Below are 22794 nucleotides of genomic sequence, written 5' to 3' on the forward strand. Positions count from 1 at the left end.
CAGATTGTTGCTTGGAAGGGGCGGGGGCAGTTTTGAGAAGCTGACTTGGAATTCCATTTGCCTGAGAAGACCACATTGGTACTGAGGTTGCATTTTCTTTGCAGTGGGATGGGGGTGGGGGCTCCAGTTCCAGCTGCATCTCTGTGTCCCTGCGGACACCATTTTCAGGTGAGGTGCTTTGATTTTATTCTTTAGGCAATGGGGAGCCCTTAGGAATTTTGATTGGGTGAATGGTTTGCAATTTAGGAAGAGCACTGTGAGGAGGCTGTTACGGGGTGAGTCGTGTCCCCCTAAATTCATATGTTGAAGTCGAGACCCCAGTGCCTCATAATGCGACTATATTTGGAAATAGGGTCTTCAAAGAGGTCAGTGAGATAAAATGAAGTCAATGGAGTCATTTGGAAGACGAGGAAATTAGGATACAGACACACAGAGGCAAGAACATGTGACGATACAGGGTGAAGAGGGCCACATACAGGCCAAGGAGAGGGGTCCCACAGAATCAAGCATGCTGCCGTCCTGGTCTTGGACTTCCAGATTGAAGTCCCCCAGTCTGTGGTCTGTGGTTATGACAGCCTGAGCAAAGTGATGCCGAGGCTGTAGTCATGGGCCAGATAAGACAGGAAGTGGAATTAAACCAAGGCGGTGTACCTGGGGGTGAAGCAGAGGGGGGTGCTCTTCCTCGTGTCGCTGCCATTATTGTTGTTTCTTCCCTCCCAGAGATTCCGAATTTATATTAACAAACGACTACAGTTGCCAGGACTTTGGCTCAGAAATTGCTGGAGTGTCGTTCCCCTTGCCTACTCGGTTCATTAGGATCTTGTCCATTGGCCACTTCTAGTTCTTGCTGTCATTCTACCCTAACGTGTCCTTTTCAGCATACCCTTCTCATCTCCTCCAGATTTGGTGCCCATAGTTGTTTTATCATCTGTCTCGGATTCTTTCAGTGTCAAAGTGGCTCTATTTCTACAATCCCTTTTTTTCTCCTGCTGCCTATTGTCTGTCTCATTCCTTTATGTCCTTACGCGTTGGGCTCGTTTTGCCGGCGTGAGGCTCATCGCTCTTCACAGAGCATTTCTGGGAGTTCTCGGAGACTAGAATGAAGGGCCTTCATTCACAGAGGAGTTGATGCTGGTGTTAGAGTAGATAGTTAGGTTCTGATAGGGTATGTGGAGGTCAGCAACGAGGAAGTTATGGCCAGCTACTGGAAGGGGCAAAGATCTCTCCCAGCTGCATTCCCCCAGAAGCTGGACCAAACTAGACAGGCCCAAAATGGTGGGCATCCTGATAGGAACCCCTGAGCAAATTAAGCAAGAAAAAAAAGCAAAAAATCCTGCTTCTCACCCCAAGTTGTGACTATTTTGCCCCCTAGTTAACAACTGTTCATAAAAGATAATCCTAACCCAGCTCCCAGGGCACACAGCTCACTCTCTCTCCTGAGCTCACTCACTCTCATATCTCAAGAGCATACTTTCTGCTTTAATAAACTTTCCCACTTGTGTTCCTCATCTGCTGTGCTGCGTGTCTGTCCTTGAATTCCTTTTCATGACAAGACCAAGAACATTTGGTGATTCCTTCAAGTCTGGGTGGGTAAGGACCCAAGGCCCAGGGTCTCCCCAGTTTACTGGGCAACACTGTGTTACTTTAAATGTAGACTTTCTGGAACACCCATGCTGTAGGAATTAGGACTGTAGATCCACATGAGAACTGACTTGCGCATGCAGCTCTACTCAAGGATTTTCCTTTTTCTTTGTTTCCCAGAGATGCAGGCCAGGTCAGGGTTACTTCCAGTTCATTTGTACCATGAAGGTATATCCCTCACGCACTTCAGCTGCAGGAGGGTCTTCTCTTCAGTTCCGCACCTCAGGTAGACCTTGTGCTTTGACATCCATTTAAATGCATCGTGGGAGGCTCAAAAATCAGAGTTCAAGTTTGCTTAGATCGGCAAAGCGTGCCTAGGGCAAAAGGGGCTTGCATCCATGTTCTTGTTTCTCACCTATATTCTTCCTGTTGATTCCTACATTGTCAGATACTTGATGATTTTAATATTTTTAAAATCGTTTACCCTACATATTTAGTTGTTTTTAATAGGAATTTTAGTGCTAATAATGGAGTCTCAGATTTTACTGGAAATGAAAGTATCCATCTTTCTAAAACATAAGTGTAGTCCTTCCCATCACCAAACCTGTTCTGCTCCCAGTCTCTCATTCGAATCAATAATTCCAGTTCTCAAAAATGTACGAGTCATCCTTTAAACCTTATTTTCTCTCATTCTTCTCATCTAAGTAACTAGACTTTCAAAATAAATGTCTCATCTATATGTATCAGCCTAGATTATAAAGTACCATTATCTCTCACCGCCATGTATTTTTTTTTTTTTTTAAAGATTCATCATCTAGATGCTTTCACATGAAAGTCTGATCTGAGTAACATCGCCCATCACCTTCCAAGAAATATAATATCTGATGCCCCAGTTTTTGGACTCTGGTCTGGCCCTGGTAGGACTATGTTTCCAGTTGTCTGGGACTCTGGGTGTAGATAAAAGATGCCTGACCTCCTTCCTTCTTGATTACCTCCAGATGAGGCGTGCAGTCTTCTCAGACTGAAGGTTTCTGAGAATTAGCTCAGACAATGGGTTATAGAGCAGGAGTGTTGAGAAATGATAGGGTCTCATTATAGACTGGGTGTTGGGTATCAAGTAGAAGGAGAATTCAAGAATGGAATGACATGGGGTCCTGGGTGGATAGTGATATCATCCACTGAAAGGGGGAGTGTGAGGTGAGAAAAGGGTCTGCAGTGGGGTGGAGGGGTTTGGTTCCAGACATCCAAGGAAGCAGGAAGGCAGGAGGGTTTTGAGTCAGCGCTCAAGAGAGCAACTGGGTCGGAGATGTACACGCGGCGAAGGCATGGTGTGCACGGGTGAGCACGAGTGGGCCCAGTGAGCTTTGGCTAACGGCCTTTTACATAAATGACGAGTGATTATTGAATGTTTGTTCTTTGGCAGCTCTGGGCAAGGTTCGAGAGGCTTTGCATGGAGTCTTTCATTTAATCCTCACAATACCTCTATCAAGTACATAGTGATATTAAGACAAAATTAGAAAAATGAATTAAAACAGAGAGCGAAGGACAAAGTATGGTGAGCGTAAGAAAACAAAGCGCTTAGCACAGAAGGGTGACCGTTAAAACACCGGGACGTGTACAGACGCAGATGACAGGGACATTTTTAGACCCAGAGATGCCTCCCTGTCCACATCAGAGTGTGCAGGTTGGCGGCCCCCGAGCCCTATCCCATATGATCGGTCTTCTGGAGATCGAAAATACTCATAAACGTCTGGAGGGCTGTCTATATGACCTGAGTTTTCTGCTCGGCAGCATTTTCTAGGCTGAGTAGCAGCTGCCTTTTTCTGACTCATGCATTCCTAAGTTTCTCTCAGTCCCCGCCTTTCCCTATCAGACCCTCTGGCTTCAGGAATTTCTGTCACCTTCCCAGACGCTGCAGATTTGCACCCATCATCTACTCGGTTACTCCTTAGTCCTAGTAAAAATGCTTCTCGGAGTCTTCTAAGATTCGTTCTTGCATGCATGCCACCTGGTCCCTTTGTGTATTCTTCTTTCAGCCAAATTGGGTTACTTTGCAATTCCTGAAGCATCCGCCATATTCCTGGATTTGTTGTCTTTGTTTGTGCCTTTTCTTCCCTTAAATACTCTTCCACTCCATATACTACTTATCCTTCAAGGGACAGCTAAAGAAACCTTGCCCCATTCTTAAAATGGGAAACAATGTCTCCTCTCCACTCCCCCAGATGTTGTTTGTGGCTACCTTTTAATTAATATGTTATTGTTCTTGTATTCCGCCTGTGGTTACCATGTCAATTTCTTCACTGACCACCCCCCCCGCCCCCCCCCCCGCCCCCAGATCCTTCAGTTGAAGGCAGGTCATATCCCATTACCCTCTCCTTGATCCCAACAGTCTTGGACACTAAATGCTCTGCATTTAGGAGACTTGGCTCCATAAAACAGCAAAAGAATAGGGGTGAAGGAAGGGAAGTGGAACTTTCCCTGAACACCGTCAGCATTACCGAATCAGCACTTGGAAAGCTGCTAATTCCAGATACAGTTAAGTGGAACAGAGCAACCTCTTCTGAAGTAGCTTCCAGGAAGTATAAAGCACTTTCCTGAGTGGTAACAGATGTATAGCCCATCGCATGTAAAACATAGCTTGAAGTAGGTTTCAGTGGAGATTTATTTCTCTAGATAGCTTAATTACTTGTACTTTATTTAAAAAAAAAAAAAAACAAGTGCAGTGGGCTTTCCCCGCCTAAGTATACTCCTCCATGTGGTATTCGTTGAATTGTGTCTATCATGTTTCCTCACAATTCATAGCTCACTGAAATACCCTGGTAACTGCTCCCACTAGTTTGTTACATCCTCACCCAGAATGGTGTGTCATTTGCAGGGTTTTGCTGTGGATATCTATTAGCACATTATTTGTGAATATATTAAGCTTAATACATCTATGTTCATGGAGGCATTATTCTCAATAGCCCAAAGGTGGAAGCAACCATCCTTCCATTCATGGAGGGTTGAATGGATTACAAAATGCACACAGTGGGATATTATCCAGCCCTAAAAAAGGGAGGACACTTTTAACCCATTACAACGTCCTTGAACCTTGAGGATATTACTCTGAGTGAAATAAGCCAGTCACACGAGTACAAATACTGCACGGCTCCTTTTATGTGAGGTGCCGAGAGTCATCAAATTCATAGAAACAGGAAGCGGAATGACAGTTGTCGGGTAGTGAGGGCTCGGGGAGTGGAGAGTTGCTCAAGGGGTACGGAATCTCAGCTTTGCAAGATGAAGAGTTTTGGAGTTTGGTTGCACAATGATAGGCGCAGACTTCGTGTTACCAATGGGCACACTTAAAAATGGCTAAGATGGTACATTTTATGTTATGTGTATTTTGCCAAAATTAAAAAAAAATCATTTGTGTAAATATATGTAAAATAGTTTAGTTACAGGATTGATTCCCAGGAGATTTCACCGTTCACAGTTTTCTGTTTAGAGAAATTCCTATCGATTTGTCTTCATGGCAGTAAGTACAAAGATGGGTGTGTTGAGAGAGAATTTTGAGTTCTGGTTCTGTCCGTCTAACTAGTCTTGTGCTGTTTGGAAAGTCCCTTCATCTTCTTGAGCTCCAGTTTACTCATATATGGAGCGGCAATAGTAACACGTGCTTTATGGGCAGGCTCGAGAATGAAGGAGATAATGTATGCAGGCAAGGGCCGGTGTGGGTACTTAGCACGGAGCAAGTACTCAAGCCGTGGTGATTCCACTGAGTCCCCTTTTCACCTTCCCTAAGGCATTGGATATTCTCATTCTGTGACCCTTCGAGAATATTTCCGCAGACACATATTAGCAGTTCCCACTTCCCCGGTACTCTATTAGGATCTGACGAGGGAGATGATAGAGCTCCTGCCCACAGAAGGAGAGAAAAGTAGATATTGTATCACTGTATGACAGATGCTCTGACGGGGAGAACTGCCCCAAGGGGGGCTATTAGAGCCCGTAGGATGACCATCATCATTCTTCATTGTTCAGCTTGGGGAGGAGGAAGGGGCATCTGATAACTAAAGGCGGAACAGGAACAGGGTAAGTGTGTCCTCTGCAACAGGAACAGCATGTGCGAAGGTCCAGAGTGAAGAGAATGCACGGGGTACCTGGAATGGGAGCCCATTATCCCGACATGTAAGAGGCAACAGGTCAAAGTGGCAAACAGGGGCCAAACACTCAGTGGTTTTCTGCCAGGGACTGAGAAGGTACTGCATGCCGACTCGGTAGGAGAGAGAGACAGACTGACTGGATGAAGGGGGTGGTTTGAATGGGAGCAGGACTGGAGAGAAGGAGGCTGGGCTGGAGGCTATTTTGCTAATACAGGCGGGAGTGAACTGTCAGGGGACGAGGACAGGGCACCGGGGAGAGGTAGTACAAGTTCCAGAGATACTGAGAAGGTAGAATGGACAAGATCCAGCAACTGGCTGGCTGAGTGGGGAAGGGAAGAGAAATTAAGATTGATAACGTGTTTCTGAAGAGTGGAGAGAATGGGAAAGAGCCACTTGGGAGAAGGGCATATGGCTTTGGGGCACCTGCAAAAAGGAAATTAAAAGCATTGAACATCTAAATAAGTTCTGTCCATGTGCTGTCTTTTGCCACAAGATGTACGTACTCAGGGAAGTCCAGGAGGTGAGTTAGGAGTTCCTTTTCTTTGCAGAGATCATGCTGTAGTGCCCATCGCAGTCCGCACCTGCTTAGGCACCTGCTGCTGTCTCGGCACATGCTCTCAGTGTTCTAGACAGCACCGAGTCTCAGGGGCTTTCATTGCCTCCCATAACTAGGGTACCTTGTGGGATGGTGCGTTCGCACCAGTGATTGTTCTGGAGCGTGGCAGCCAACTGCGAATGCCAGGTGCACATTTGGTCAAAGAAGTTGGCTTGTCGTGTCTGCAGAGGAGCTTGAACGCAGGCTCCTTTCCCTGGTGGGGTCATCTTGTCCGCTTCCGGGTTAAGTCCTCATCATTTCTTTAAAGTCACGTGGTGCGTATCTGTGCCAGTAGAAAAATTTGGGAATTGCCTCACAGTTTCATAAAGGTAGAGCCACATAATTCCTTCAGTGTCCTTGTCATTTTCTTTTTATTCTCTGCGACACTGTTGTTGTACGTGCTGTTTTCAAATGCTGGAAGTTTTTCCTCACTCACTTTCTCCCTTTGATGTAGTTAAAAACTTTTCAGTATTTATTTTGGAGTCTTTTGCAAGATGTTTTTCAAATACCCCTTTGGCCTAGTTACTTATTTGTACCTCTGGGCTTCCTCCTCTCCCCAGCTGAATGGTCTTTTGTTTTCTGGCGATACCTTCATCCTACTGTGGCCCTTTGCCTTTGCCAGGGTAGCCATGAGGGGTTTTATTTCAAGCACCTGGCCCTTTAGATCTCTAGCATATATTTTCCCTGGACTTTCAAAAAGGTGTTTTTCAGAAGTCTTAGGGTTTCTTCTGGGATTTTTCCCTTTTCAACTGTATCTTTCATTTTTTTAACCAGAATATTTGCATTTTATGATCGTTTCCATTTGTAATTATGCAAAATTTCCAATGACTTCTTTTTTTTGACTTTGCCTTTCTAGTTAGAATTGCCCGTAGTCATTTTGATCAAGAAGGGTGCCTCAAAGTGCATAACATATGTGTCTGTGCCGTTCCGCAGTGCAGTGATTTCAAGGTATTTTTATTTCTTGCGGATTCAAGAACAAGGTGTATGTGCAATCCCAGCGTAGTGGGTCCATAGGTTTCTCAGAGGGGAAATTCGAGATTGAGTACAGACAGAGCTAAGGGGCCCACCAGTTTAATTTTTCAGTCTGCTCCATTTGGGGTAATGTTCCCCTCTTAGCTTGCTAGAAGGGCTACAGAACAATCCGAGAAGCTAGCGTCCACCTTGTAGAAATTTGAAGTGTCTCTAGCAGCTGTGTATTTAGACATGATTCCCGCGGATGCCGTCCTTTATAAAATGGTAGCATGTCTATCCTCTAGAAACATTGTTTTTTTAGTCTGAAGGCACAGTCCTCCATTGATTTTTATTGATTAATCTCTTTCCACCCTGAATCAGATGCGTCACTTATGTCAAGCTTGTCACTTGCTTGCAAGTTTTCCATCAATCTACTTAATGTTTCAGGCCTCCAGGATTTGTGGGGGTGCAGTTACAGATTTCAACTGGTCAGTCCCCAGATGAGGAGTGTGACAGAGACTTCATCAGCAAACAGCACAAGTTGAGAAAGGCCAGAGCTGATAGGGCAAAGCGGGCATAGAGGAGACGCACCTTTCACAGCGGCTGTTGAGAGGTTTGAGGCCCCGGGCGTTGGGTGGAGTTCTAGTCGGCCAAGAGTGCAGCTCTCCCGGATTCACCCACCCTGCTCCTGCAGCCTCCCTTACTTCGGCTGGGGGACCCTCCTCTCCAGCATTTCGCTGCATTTTGCTCTCTTGTTACCGTATTTCCTATTAAGGGCCGTGGAGTCTAATGCTCGCTTTCACCACTTTACACCTGTGTGGGGATGGACTGGCTGGGCTGAGAGGGGCTCCGTTCCCAGGCATGTGTCTTCAGCACCGCATGGCCTCCAGCACTGCAGACCCCTCCTGGGTCTGTTCCTGGCTTTATGGGGTTAGTGGAGAGAGGAATCTCGGACTCTATTGAAGTCTGGCATTTCTTTCTTTCTTTCTTTCTTTTTTTTTTAAAGATTTTATTTATTTATTTGACAGACAGAGAGCACAAGTAGGCAGAGAGGCAGGCAGAGAGAGAGGGGGAAGCAGGCTCCCTGCCGAACAGACAGCCCGATGCGGGGCTGGATCCCAGGACTCTGGGATCATGACCTGAGCCGAAGGCAGAGACTTTAACCCCCTGAGCCACCCAGGTGCCCCAAGTCCTGCATTTCTAAGTCAGATCTTGGGCACCTCAACACGAATTGTTCCTTTTACCCTAGTCTGGGTTTAGTAAGGCCCTTCTCGAGACTGAAATTATTTCTCAGCCCTTATTATAGTTGTATCCTGTGTTAAAAATGAAAATGTATCCTTCTTACTTAGAATAGACTAAACATCTTGCAATAGATTTGCTATCGCTCCAGTGCTCTTATAAAAACCTGTGAACATTTATTTTTCCAGCTTTGTATATGTCTTAGTGCTCCAAATAGTAAGTAATAACTTGTCATTCATTAGGGGGACTTTCTTATGTTTGATATAATTGGTAATAATGGGTAATAAAAACTGAGGATTCTCAGTACTCCCTTAAGTGTAGTTATGCAAAGACAGAAATGGGATCTTGTTTTTAATTTGCACACACACACACACACACACACACACACACACACACCACCCAAACCATATTAAAACAAAAAACCTGGAGAAAAGAGGTCTTTAGGGCGATAAGCGTATAATCAGGAGTATCATGGAAGCAAATTATGCCAAATAGTACTGGACAAAGTCTGGAGTGTGTAAGCCACACAGTTCTTGTGTCTTCAACTTTGATAACAGTCACTTAATTGACTAATGAGTAGACAAGTCCTTTAAGGTCATATTCAAAATGTAAGGGACAGTGGGGAAGGCTTCCTGAGGCTTCCCGTCAGCCACACATGCTGCTTAATGTGCACGGCGGCTCAGCCAGCAGGAGGGATCGCTGGCTTATTAAGGAAATTGGGTTGGGAAGGTGAAAGCCTTGGTAGCCTTCCTATATGAGATGATAAGAAGCAACTCCTGCTCCAGGGACGCTCACAACCTAATGGCACACACCAAGGTGTCAATGTCCAGAGTGGACAACGACAGGCGAAAACTGTATCTTTGTGACCAAGTTGGAGAAGGCTTCACGGAAGATCACCTTCATGGAGGTCTTCAGGGTGAATGAGAGTTTTAGGGAGTCCAGCAGACAGGGCAGCCTGCACGGAGATGCAGAGGAGTGGACATGAGTGGTGAACACACGGGGCCTTGAGTGGCCTGGTGAGCATGGGCATGAAAAACAAATGCATCTTAACACAGCGGAGACAGATTGTATGTAGATGAAGAAAGCACAAGGGAACGTGGCTGACTTACACTGTACATGTGAGATCACGTTTTTATTTATAGGGTTCTAGAATGAGTAGTCTGGAGTTGCCAATATAGCTACAGGGATGGGCTCCCTGATGTACAGCTACTCTTCTGGTGCATAGTGGGCCTTCGGTTCTTTGGTTCAGACACTGAGTCAAATTTCTGGGTTCAAGTACTGACTCCACTTCCACTAACCCTGACTTTGTTATGCTGTCTAGAATGAGCATAGTAACGGCGCCTGCAATGGAGGGTAGTTTTGACATTCACATCCCCTGGGAAGTACTTGTCACAGCTCATGTCAATCTATAAGCACCTGGTATGTATTACATATTATTATTAATTGGCCAAAATAACCAAAGTGATTTTCTTTTGAAGACTTAAGAGTAACACTATATTCAGAGAAAAATAAAGAAGAATATACCAAAGTTGTTTTCTCTTGAGGAATTATGAGTAGTACTAAACCTATAGAAAGAAATACAGAGGGACAATCTTTCGAGAAAATAAAAAGGAGAACAGTAAAGATTTCTCAGATATGAAAATGAAGAAAAGGAAACAGTGGGCCGAGAAGCGATGCTGTGTGATAAACTGCCCACAGCATTCTTTTGTCTTGTATCTGAATGGACAGTTGATGGGAACAGGAGGTATGTTTTTTGAGGAAAACTCCTGACTTTCAAAACACATGAAGTGGAGGACCATAAATTTGAAGAACAGAGAGAGACAAGGAGGTCACCTTTGGTCGCACCCAGTGGAGGGCGAGAAACAGGTTCGTTTGCAGAGGCTTTCCGAAGGGAAACAACACAGTTAGGATGCCCCCTTCCACCGTTCCCAGTTCCCCTATGGGCTTGAGTCTATGTGAAAGTCTATGAAGAAAAGTAGGCAAAGGTGAGGGAGGTTGTGCTCCTTAACGGAAAAAAACTGTCCCTTTTTTTGAGAGAACTTAATTTTTTAAATCCTCATGCTGCTACGCAGCCGACTCCCTGTCCTCTGACTAGTATGTACAATTCAGTCATGATAAACAATTCTTTTTGTTAGACTTAATAATCCTGCCCTGAATGGTTCGGTAAAATAAGAGGAAAATACGCTTTGCGGCGGGCCGTTTATTTCACACAGAGATAATACGCTTTGTCTCTTCAGCCTTTATTCTCAAAACTTGGATAAGCTTCTTGCCTTCCCTTCTTTCAAACAGTGGCGTCGTTAGCTTTCTCTTGCTACAGGTGGTCCCTTAAATATTGTGGTAAAAATGGAATGTTTTGTCTTACGTGATAGAATTCCCTGGCTCAAAGCTTTTCTCCCAATATTTTAGATATTCTTTGTAGCCGTCTAAAAGGTCGATTTTCTTTTGTCCCCTTTGTTGGGAAAAAGCCCCCCAACAGCTTTTCTGGAAAGTTCGAACTGCTCAGGTGGCTCTAGTCCTCTTCGTCACCTTGAGTGTCATGGAAGCGGAGAGGCCGCAGCCAGTTTTCAGTCGTCCTTGAGAAACGAAGCAGCAAATTAGCCGAGATAATACCCAATGCTCACCCGAATCAGTGGCTGAAGGCTCTACAGCCAAGACGCTTACTGTCTTAACCTTTTTCTGTGTTTGGCATTTCTCACCCTTTTGCTCTTTTCTCCAGTTTTGGATCCTCCAGCAGCTACATGATTTCTCAAATGCTCCGTTTTTCAGTTTCTAGCCTTTGGGGAGATTCCCCATCCCCGCCTCCCCCCCATTGCTTCCATGGCCGTGGCCGTGACCACGCAGAGCTCAGCAGCCCGTGACGTCCCACTGTCCTGCTCAAACATTCAGCCGACGAAGCGGAGTCCAAGAGAAGGCGCCCACCTCCTGGGCCTTCCACCTTCCGCGGAGTTCCCTGCACCCAGCAGGGGTTCCAGATGGCTGCCCCCCCACCTCCGCTTTGCTCCAGGTCCGCAGGAGACCTTGCTCCTCTGGGGGGACGGGGCTCCGGTGGAGCGTCCTGGCTCCGAGCTCACAGCACAGCGCGGGGTGTAATTCTCGGCCCCTCTCTGGGCGCCGGGCCAGCTCCTGAGCTCTGTGAGGACAGGGACGCGCTGTCAGACGCGCTGCTGTATCCCTGACTTCATTTCAGCCCCTCGCGCAGAGGAGGCTCGGATGAACTATTTTATGCTGAATCAGTGACTGAAGCCAGTGACTTTTGTAAGTTCCCGCAGGGCGGGGACAGGTCTCGCTCATTCTGTCCCGTGAATACTGCTTCACACGTCGTTTCGCAACAGACTCTTAAGGGCTGATTTGCTCGATTCACTCACCTCAGTGTTCAAAACTGTCTCGGAAAGTTGTTTCAGCGTATTGTTAAGTCGAAAAGAAACATGTAGTTTGAGAAAGAGACCGGTACCACCATAGTAAGAAAAAAGAAACACCATTGTGGTGTGACTGAGCAGGTAAAGTGGAAAATATTTGCTGTGATTACTTTGGAGATTGGCATCACAAGTGATTTTTATCTTCTTCTTTTGGCTTACATGAATTTTCTAATTTTTCCACACCAGAAAAAACAAAGCAAAACAGAACAACCTGCAAATAGTCGGTAATGCATGGGACTGTCCTGGGGTGCCCTTCCCTCCCCCTGTGGTGTTGGGTCTGGGGCAGTGTAGACTCTGTCCGATACTTCTCGAACAGTCAGGTTTTGCAAGGGTTCAACGTGCTATTAAAGCTTGAATGCAGGGACTCTTGGCGATTGTCCTACTCTTTTTCTTTTTTTTTTCCAAGAGAATCCAGACTTTCTCCTTGCTACCTCAAAGCACAGTTACCCATGGATTAATTATTAGAGTGGAGCTCCAGTCTATGATCTTTTTCAATACTATTTTCCCCAACAAGTGGTATGAGGAATTAAAACCATGTTTGTACACAAACCCCAGGGCATCCCTGATGTTCTGGATGACGACCACTTGGGAAAGGGAACCCAAGCTACCAAGGTGAGGAAACATGTTCATCCTCTGTTTTACTTTTAAAAACTAGCAACCGTATGACAGGTGTATCTTAGGAGTCTCGCTATGAACAAAGAGGAAAATTTGGTTAAAATATGGGCATAAGATGAGGAGGTGGTCTGAGTTAGTCTGAGGAGGAGAAGTTATCTGGAAAATCTTAGCGGAGGAATCCATGCCTGACTCCCCAGGCCAGGGTGGCGGCGGGGGTGAAGGAGAGTGATGCTGAGAGAGGGAGCGACCCCGTCTGGCCTCGGGGGGGCAAGTCTGGGTGTGTGTTGAGAGGAAGCTCAGGGTCACGGGGAGCAGTGCACCGACGTTGAACTGTGGTGAAACTGGGGCTTATGATATGTGCTAAGAAGTCTGAATTTTATCAAAAAGGATTTGGGGGCACATTCAAGAATTTTCAGTTAGGGACTTACAGAGCCAGACCTGTGTTTTGCAAAGACTGCTCCGGCTTTATGACAGGGACGGAGGGAAGTGCGGTGGGCACGAGCAGGAGAACTATTGCCAGGCTGGTGCTTCCTCCCAGGGGAGAGGTGGCAAAAAGAGCCCGCGAGAGCGGAGTGCAGAGAAGTGGGTAGAGCTAAGGCCCTTGCGGGGAAAGGGCGACGGAACTGGGGGCGAGTTAGCTGAGAGGTAGGCGGGGGAGAAGCGAAGGCTGCTGCGCGTGGCTCTGCTGGAGGTCATCGGAACCATCCCATGTTGCAAAGGCTCAACATTTACATGCACAAAGTTACATTGTTATTTTGGCATCTCTTAAAGCTAAGTGGATAGGAATAAAATGAATGCTCATTAGGTACATATATTGAATAGAAAAATCTTTTCTGGTATTCTTTTATATACAGAAGGCATTAAAATTATGGTTCGTGCCCTCAGATAGGGTTAGACCTTAGTTGATGAACTGTTTACTCGTTATAGTAAATGAAGGTCTCTAGTTCACTGGGAATGACTCATAGAAAATATCATTTTGTGGTTTGATGCTTATCTAAAAATCAGGAAAATATACTCTTTCATTACTCTATGAATCAAACATATTGTTCCTAGCTGAGATGATAAATGTTTTGAATTATAGCTTTCTGGAAAACATTTTGTTTCATACAGATTAGTCTGAGAGCCTATTTTGTTTTTTTTTACCTTTTATTTTTAACTTTTAAAGAAGATACATTTTATTTTCAGAGTTGAAATAGTATTTGGGGAGACGTATAGTGGGCAGGGGTGGATGGTCAATGTCATCTCAAATTTTTTCCTAGGGCTTGTGTATTCTTAAAATTTATTTAAATTGGTTTTGTTTAATAATTTTATATGATTTTATTTTTTTAAAGATTTATTTATTTTAGAGAGAGAGAGAGAAAGTGAGCACACGTGAGCAGGAAGGGCAGAGAAGAGGGAGAGAGAATCCCAAATCTCCCCTGAGCCCAGGGCCCAATATGGAGATTGATTGACATTGATCTCATGACCCTGAGATCACGACCTGCACCAAAACCAAGAGTCTGACGCTCCACCAACTGAGCCACACAGGCGCTTCTATCACATATGATTTTATAAGTAGCTATGTACTAAATTAATCTTTTCCTGAAATAAGCAGTGAGGTTTTGGTTTTATTTGTGGTGTGTCATAAACAACTCACAAATCACCATTTTGGTGGTTATCTGTGGTTGCTTAAGCCCCCAGTGATTTATTTATATGCATCACTTAGACACCGGATTTAAGCCTGTGAGTAAATTACTTTTGCAGTTGAATACAATCGCATCTATTGACAGGCGAAAAGATGCTTTATTTTCCTAACCATTACTCTATACAATCTAGCTCTGAAATGAAGTAGTTTAAGTGGGATAAACCTCACCTTGATTGAGGCACATTAGGGCATATTAGTAATTGTTGCCACTAGCTCAGCCACATCCTGTGATTAGACTCTGATCCCCAAATTTTATGGCTTTTTGTATTGTTTTGCTTTTAAAAGGCAAACCCATAAATGTGATAAATGTAATTCCAAGATAATGGAGTTAGGAAGCCATTACCGAAGGCAATTTTAGAGGAAAATGGAGAGTGTAAAATGATGACTTTAAAATATTTAAAATTATGGAGGTGGAAATTAAATTGCAGACTTCGGAGGGAAGTGTGTACCGTGCAGGGGAAATGGAAGTCATCCCTAATTTAGGGGAAGAATTTACAGTGAGATAAAAAGCCAGAGAGAATGGCAAATGTGGAGTTTAAATATTTTAAAAGTAACCATTTCAATTAGTTCCTGCATTTAAAAAATGGCATGTAGCAATAGGGCATACAAATTCATAAGGGGCCATATTTATCTAAGCTCTTCCTGACCTTGCCTCAAACAGTGTATTTGAGAACTCAGTGTAATCTGAAAAAGAATTTTGTTTCTTTTTCTATTTCATCTTTGCTTTTGGTGTTTACATGTTTAATGTTGTCCTTAGATGAATTCTAGCAAACGGAGATCTACAGCACAATAGAAAGCACCCCAGGTTCTTTGGTTAGTGACATTAACATGGGGTTCATTTATTAGATTAAAATACATCGTATGGTCTCTCTGGCCATTTACTAAGATGTCTACGCATTTCTGTCTTTTTACACCTGTTCTACTACTAAGGAATCGAAGCAAGGAGCAGTGATTCTGATCCCTGTCAGATCTGATGTTCTCTTTCATCCTAAGTACTTTATAAATGTGGGACTATTTTGAAATCATACTCATAGATATGGAAAAGCTACCTCCACAGACAGTTGCAAAAAATAAATCTAATGCTGTAAGTGTAACTTAAAGGAGAAATAACATGTAAGCAGTTTACAATAAGGTGGTCTGCATTTTCACGTATACACACTGAAGCGCTATTCTGCGAGAGGACAAAACGAAGAGTTAACTGTCTCCACCTGCATTTAGAGTCGCCATGAAGCATAAGGACATGCCCCTTGAAGACTCGGTCACCCTGAGTGGCACTGTCACCTATGATGCTGTATTCAAAATAGCAACTAAAGTTCTAATCCTTCAGAGTGAAAATTTCCCCTGCTTTAGGCTGAACAGAAATAAAATTCCTTAAAAAGTCAGCTTAAACAGCTCAGAAATATTTTGTGTACATGTTTTTGTACCGGTTTACTTCCAGGTGAGTCAAAACCTCTTGAATTATTAATTGTAACTCTTTTGAAGGTAAGTAGCTTTTGGCCCAGGACTCAAAACTTCGTCTTAAGTATAGCTCGTCCGCAATTGATGGTTATTTGTGTACTAGTTTCTTTAGAGCAAGAACCTTTCTGTTTTATTGGGAGTAACAGAATGACAGCCGAATGCATCTGAAATGGTCTTGGTTGTCATTCTCGATTAGAGAAAGGCCCAAAGGTTGGGTCTGTCTCGCCCTTCCTTCCCTTTCCAATTTCTTACAGTAGAAATGCTTTTCTAAAAGAGGAGTAAACGGGGCCCGGCACAGATACTGAGATCTGACGTTCTTCAGAGAGAAAACTGGAGACTGAAAGGGCTGTTGCAAGGTATTGCCAACCACAGGTTCAAATCAAAATTGGAAAAGAAATATTTTGCCCTGGGTCCATGAACACAAATATATAGATACAGGGTGCACTGTGAGTTTCATTTCTTGGCGGGGCGATGAACCTGAATTACACTCCTCTGGTCCCTCCTCTCGTTGCCAAAGGCATTAATATGAGGTGGGTGGCTAGAAGCAAAGGGAAGCTTGCGAGTCTCGCCCTTCAGGTGGGCTGGGGATGCGGTTGCTCTCAAAGCTTATCCGCAGGGCTCACCCAGCACACTCGGAGCCATGGCGCTGTTTTGCACATGTTGGGTGGAATGTTGTTGGAGAAAGGTAGGATTTCAGAGCCAGAGGACTTTCACCTCTGACCCGATATTTACAAACCAAACTCTTGGACAGTATTATAATTAACGGACATTTTTGATCGTTGTTCTGAAATAATGTTAGAAAAATATAATCACAACGAGACTGCTTTCCCAATTTTCGAAGTGTCTCGAATAGCAGTGATGTATTTCCCCCAAGTCACTTTGTTTCCAAAAATGTCATAAAGAGCAATAAGTATTCATAGAGAAGGTTTGGGATGTGGTTTCTTCTTCCCACACTTTGATAAGAGGCAGCTTCTTCCCCTTCTCTTCCTATGTGGAACCTCCAGTTCTCCGAGCCTGTCAGATTTCTCCTGTTTCCCTTGGGCTGGTCCCTTGTTTGATGACTGGCCGGCTGAGCATTTGACTAGACATCTGAGCCCTGGGAGAAGCAGCTCCTCCTGCCCATGAGATCTTTGCTGGCAAAGGGACCAGGACTGTGTTCTTCTCAACTGCTGTTGGCACTTACCCATGCTTGGAATTTGATGGTAAATGACAGAGGTTGTCAATCTAAGATCTAAATACTGGCTTACCAATTTTGCTCTAAGGTGTTCCTTTTTTTTTTTTTTTTTGAATGTTTACACTTTAGTGCATAAGCAGAAATTAATGAAATTCCGTTAATTGCTTCAGGCAGTTCTCCTTTTAAGAAAATAAAAAGTTTGTTTTCTTTCTCTAGTTGTGGTCAAGCTGCTCTTTTTCCTGTTTTGAGAAGTGAGAAATTTAAATGGCAAAATAATCCGTGACCTATGACAGTAATAAATCTCTTTAAGCATGTTTATCTCCTCAGCTAAGGACTGTTTTGTTTTTAAAGCTCTACCAATCTATTCTCTAACACATTCCAAGTTCCTTTTTCTTTCTAGAATATTCTTGATATTCTCCAGATCTTCCCTTTCTCCACCATGGGGAGCTGGGGTGGGGGGGCCGGTTCCCCCATCACAGGGTGCTTGCCAACGGGCTGGGTCTGACGGAGAACAATGCCCTGGGGGCTGTTCTCCAGGGAAGGGCTCCAGGCACAGGCAGGACAGTCTCCTGGGAAGAACGGCTAGACAGTTGCAGCTGCTGGGAGGGACAACGGAGCAGGAGGGATGGAGCTGGGTGTCCGGGTTGCCGTGGTCTTGAGCACGGGCAGACGTTCACGGGGGCCTCGATTCCTTGCCAGGACTGCACATCGCTGCCCCAGGGCCCCGAAACGAGGTGCGACCACAATGTCACCCTGAGGGATGGGGTGTTCGAGGTGTGTTGGGAATTGGGCTTTGATTCACAGGGGTTTGTGGCCTGAAATAGATGACTTGCCGATGAGTCTGGGACGAGGGGGCTTCCAGCGCTCAGGGCAGCCTGTGTTTCTCATCCCAGAGCTCCCCGTCTCCCCTAGAATTCCCCAGATCAGGGAGTAGCAGCACCAGCAGTCGTGCCTGGGGCCTGATTCAGCCATTGGTTCTCTGAGCCAGGCCTCAGGTGCCCAGTGAGTCCCAGCTCATTCTCTCCCTGTCCCTCTGTCAGGACACCCCGGTACTCCGCACACCCTGGAAGCCAGCCAGTGCCCCCTGCTGCTTTCCAGGGAAACCCCACACTCCACCCCCCCCACCCCCCACCCCCCCACCAAGTTGCTTCTGGAGAGGTCACTGGGTGGAGGCGGGGAGGATGCCCTAGCAGACCCGGGGAGGATGTTGCTGGTGGACAATGGACCAGCCACTATGGTCGCTGGTGCTGAGGTTCTCTGCCCACCCAAGGTGCGTATCTCTTATATCTGGGGTATCTTATTCTAGATATAAAAAAACAGTGAATTTAATGGTAAAAAAAAATTATGGTTTTCTAGGATTGATCTGTAGACATTTCCTCTGACCTAGAAACAGCACCCATTGAATGCTGAATAAATACATTATTACCTCCTTCTACTTCCATACCTATTTCTTTTATTGGTATATGACAGATTTCCTTTTATTTTTATTTATTTTTTAAGATTTTATTTATTTATTAGACAGAGATCACAAGTAGGCAGAGAGGCAGGCAGAGAGAGAGGGGGAAGCAGGATCCCTACCGAGCAGAGAGCCCAATGCGGGGCTTGATCCCAGGACCCTGAGATCCCACGACCAGAGCAGAAGGCAAGCAGCTTAACCCACTGAGCCACCCAGGCACCCCCCCCTTTTTTTTTTAAGAAAGTGGTTTCCTTTTTTGTTTGTTTTTTAAGACTTTATTTATTTGATAGAGAAGCAGAGAGACAGGCGGGTGGGGGGGAAGCCGGCTCCCGGCCAAGCAGAGAGCCCGATGCAGGGCTCGATCCTAGGCCCCTGGGATCATGACCTGAGCCAAAGGCAGAGGCTTTAACCTACTGAGCCACGCAGGTGCCCCCAAATTTCCCTTTAAATCCGGATGAACCGACAGGACAACTGCTTGTTTCCCTCATTCTGCCAGTTCTTTGAGTCTCTTTTCTGCATCACTTGCTTTTCTGGCGGATCCCATGATGAGAGCTCTGCCTGTCCACAGCCTGGTGCTCGCTGGGTTTTCGATACTGGTCTGTATTTCACTTTAACTTCGGGATAGTTTGAACTAGATAATCAGCCTCTCCGACCTCAGAGGGCTGTGAGGAATATCGTTGATCCTGCTGTGGTTTGAAAAGCACCTGCTGCTCTTGGGAGAGAAGGAGTTAAAGCCGTAAACACCACGGGGCCGGCTGTGCTGGGGATCCGCCGGGAGGAGCAGCTCCTGTGGGGGCTTGTATTTGGCAAACGTGGGAATGAAGACCTCAACTTTGCGTAGGACGTGGACTGGAAAACACTACTTTAGGCTGCTGGGATCATGCACTGAATTTACAACTTGGTGTCATCTTCAAGGATGGTTTCTCATCCATTTATCCAACAATATTTATTAAGCAACTGAAGACACTGGCGTTGCGCCGAGATCAGGCCTCACGCCGGAGGCACGAGGCACGCCGTCTTCCAGGCTCTGAGTTTCCCACGGCAGGGAGACCTGACAGCTCGGAAAGGGCAACACAACAGAAGGAACAGAAGTAGAACAGAAGAGGAAGTGGCTGGCCGCTCTACGGATGAGTAAGGAAATATTTCCTCCATGGAGGTGCTGTCACATTTGAGTTTAATGGGAGAAGAAGTGATTTTCCTGGGCCAGGACGGGGTCTCTTAGGCCATCCAGAAGAGACGGCTGCTGCCCGACGGGAAGCGTGAGTGCTGCTTGGGAACACTAGGGTATGCGGCAGGTTCTAGTAGGAGATGAGCCTGGAGACAAAGGCAGGGTGAGAATCGTAAAGAATTTGACTAGTGAACGTGCCCTTTGTCCAGTAGTTGTGACGGGAGACCCCTGAGCCTTTTAAAGCAGACGTGCGGCAGGGTCAGACTTGGGTTGCAGCGACATCGCTTTGGATGCAGCGTGAGTGGAGGGAAAGGGGCTTGCAGTAGAGAACACCCAGAGGCAGATATTTCAATGGTCCCGTTGACGAAACATCGGGGAATATCTAGGAACCAAGGCTTGTATTTTCATCCTATTTGGTTTCAAAGTCACTTTACTGTGTGGATTCCTCTGCTACAATGCTTAACCCCCTACAGATGAAATAAATGAATTAGCAAGTATTTATTGATCATCAAATATGTGCAAGATATAACATAGGCTGTTTCTAGAGATGAAAATAAATACAATTCACGACATGGTATGATCACCTTGAGAACTTTTGGAACATAATGGAGTAACAAGCCACAAATGAGTATTTTAAAAAATTATTTCTGCCTCCAAGGAGCTTGGCATAATTGAGATAAGCAAGGTAGAAAGCACAGCAGTTTGTATTTTGTGAGAGTAGCAATTTGTTATGCACAATTAGACATGGGCAAAGAGTAAGGGCTGCAGGACTCCACAGCCCAGGGCGACTGTGGGCAGGTGGGAGCCGACAGTGTGGGACAAGGCAGGCTTGCTGGGCCTTAAAAGAAAGGTCGAACAAAAGAGAGCCGTGTTACCGAAGCAGAATTTCTGGAGGCCTCCTGCAGGTGTCCTGGTGTAAGTTTCAAACTTTAGGTTCCAAGTAACTTTGGTCAAGTTCCAGAACTGTGCCTGCTTTAGGCTGGCATTCCTCCGGAGTCCAGAGAGGAGGAGGAATGTGAAAGGGATGAGTTAGGAAGTGTTCCCTGGACTGAGCAGGACGGAGGCCAGGCAAAGTGCAGGGAGGTTAACCAGAGCTCCTCTGCCAGAGGCGCCTGAGGACCCCCGACCCCTGTCAGTCACTGGACAAGGGTCCCTCTGGGTGTGTAGATCTCGGGCAAAGCGGGTTCCAGCTTCCCCAAGCTAAGCAGTGCCGGCTGTTCAGGAGAAAGCACTGAGCTGGTGTGCCCAGAAAGCAGAGGGATCTCCCAGGGCGGTGCCTACGGGGCCTGAAAGCATTTGCTCTGTGCCCGTGTCAAGTGCCGGTTCTTTCCGCTTCACAGAGTTCCGGGCATCGCAGGGCTGGTCGGAGCTCATGACTCCCAGAGACCCAAGCGGAGGGTCGGAGCTCATGACTCCCAGAGACCCAAGCGGAGGGTCGGAGCTCATGACTCCCAGAGACCCAAGCGGAGGGTCCCGTCTTTCTGTTCTCCCCGCTCATCGTTTGCCTCTGCCCTTCCAGAGAACACAAATGTCGTCAGCCTCCAAGAAATCTCAGCTTTTCTTAACCATGGCCCGTGCAGCACGAGCACTTTACTGAGTACAATAGGAATCCTGCGCAGAGTTTCAGGAGAGCTGTAAGGGGGAGTGTTGATCTCGCTCTCTTGGGATGCCGGTGCTATCGCGGACCGGAGATTTCTGCAGGGCCGAGACTCAAGGCCGCGTTCCCCTGTCCTGATACAGGATGCCTTCTGTTTCCGAGCTCATGTCTCTGTCTGCAGAGCTGGCAGACATTGCTTTCCAGCTCTTACAGTAATTTTAATTGGGTGGGAATCACAGCGGTAAAAATGGTGAAGCCCGATTTTCTGAGCGGTGAGTTTAAAAACTTGGTTTGGCAACTTAGTTAATTTTATCACATCTCTCTATGGAGGTTGAAGGAGGCGCGTCCTCATGTATGTGTTCCTGTGAGTGTGTGGGATGCGCAGTGGGGTTTTTCCCCATTCGGGGCATTTTTAGCATCTAATTGCTTCCTAGTCATTTTTCATGTGTCACTGATCAGAAATTCTACTTGTTCTCCACAAAACCAACTGGAAATATAAATGAAAGGTAGTGAGGGCGATTCTGTAAAAACTAGGGACAAGGACAGAAAACATAGAAGGAAACTGAACATGGAGTAGAAGTGTTAAGTGCACAAAACTTGTTCAGCTAATCGAGCATCTTGTGTTGGTGTCCTCGGCAGATTTTCTTCGGGCAAATAACTGTATTTGGTTGAGACTCTTTGACAGCCCTTGCAGAGCTGTTAGCGGGCTGGGAACCAAGGTCACACCTGTCCATCCCAGGCTTTCTGTGGGTTCGTTGCTGTGCTCCTGGGATGACCTGCTCCTGTGTCTCTCCGCCAGCTCTGACCCGGGGCCCATTTGTCTTTACACCGTACGATTTTCGTTGGAGGAGCGAGGGAATGAGGGAGTGAGTGAATGAATGAATGAATAGCAGAAGAGGTAGCATTTTGTTGCCTCGTGTTTGTAGTCTGTCTTCCTGCTCAAGTCTCCTACCCACCTGGCCCTTGCAGGTGTTTGCCCTGCTTCTGCCCGCTGTGCTCCCTGGGAGCACGGTGGCCCGGGATGCGGCTGGCTCCTGGCTCTGCTCTGTCTCCTCTGCCACGGCCGGTCTGTTCCTGGCCACTGGCCGGTGGGAAGCTGCTTCCTTTCCTTTCAGTCGGAAAGCAATCTAATGGGCGATTTCACACTAATGTGTTGGTGCCTGCCAGGAGCTGAGGTTGTTATGTGCATTTTAACAAGGACAAGTAAAGAAATTGATTTCTAATTATAGGATTTAAGGCATCATAAAATAAGATATTTAGGAACAGGGGTTTCCTAGGAGCCTATTTTGCCTCTGTGAACTCCTGCTCAGCTGCAGGTAGGAAGGAAAATTCTCTGACGTGTAGTTCCTTGCAGGCTTGGGATGAGATAGCAGCCTTGGCTTGGCAGGCGCTCCCGGAGCCTCCTCCCTAAGAGGGTCTCCCTTCTCCGCCACCCTCCAGCCAGCTGGGTGACTTGTCTCAAGGTTGTCGGTGTTGGGGACGAAATGACACAGCACATGCAATGCCTTTCATGCTGGCACATAGTAAGTCTCATTTGGGGTATATTATTTTGCCTTTAAAATATGTCAAAAATGTTTAAAGTAACTGAAACAAAATGCTGAATGTCGTCTTCAGTGACAATTTGCTAACACAGTCGATTCTCTAGCAGGAGGTGATTAGGGTTGGTGTTAATCTTTTGGTTCTTTTTCTATAAAACTCTGCCATGCAGAAAGTCTGCA

The 22794-nt window shown here is 45.9% G+C and overlaps 1 protein-coding gene across 6 annotated transcripts in view; it reads left to right on the forward strand.

Annotated features, from left to right (window-relative positions):
- CD226 (CD226 molecule) overlaps positions 1-22794 on the forward strand; it is a 79684-nt gene that overhangs the window by 25331 nt on the left and 31559 nt on the right. For 5 of the 6 annotated variants that reach the window (XM_032310157.1, XM_032310156.1, XM_032310159.1 and 2 more), the window contains one exon: positions 1762-1867. The exons of the other annotated variant lie outside the window; for it this stretch is intronic. In XM_032310157.1, the coding sequence (XP_032166048.1) occupies positions 1762-1867 (106 nt within the window). The remainder of the gene's footprint in view (positions 1-1761; positions 1868-22794) is intronic. 6 annotated transcript variants of the gene reach the window in all.

This window comes from Mustela erminea, chromosome 13 (genome assembly GCF_009829155.1).
Source record: "Mustela erminea isolate mMusErm1 chromosome 13, mMusErm1.Pri, whole genome shotgun sequence".
Classification (NCBI taxonomy): domain Eukaryota; kingdom Metazoa; phylum Chordata; class Mammalia; order Carnivora; family Mustelidae; genus Mustela; species Mustela erminea.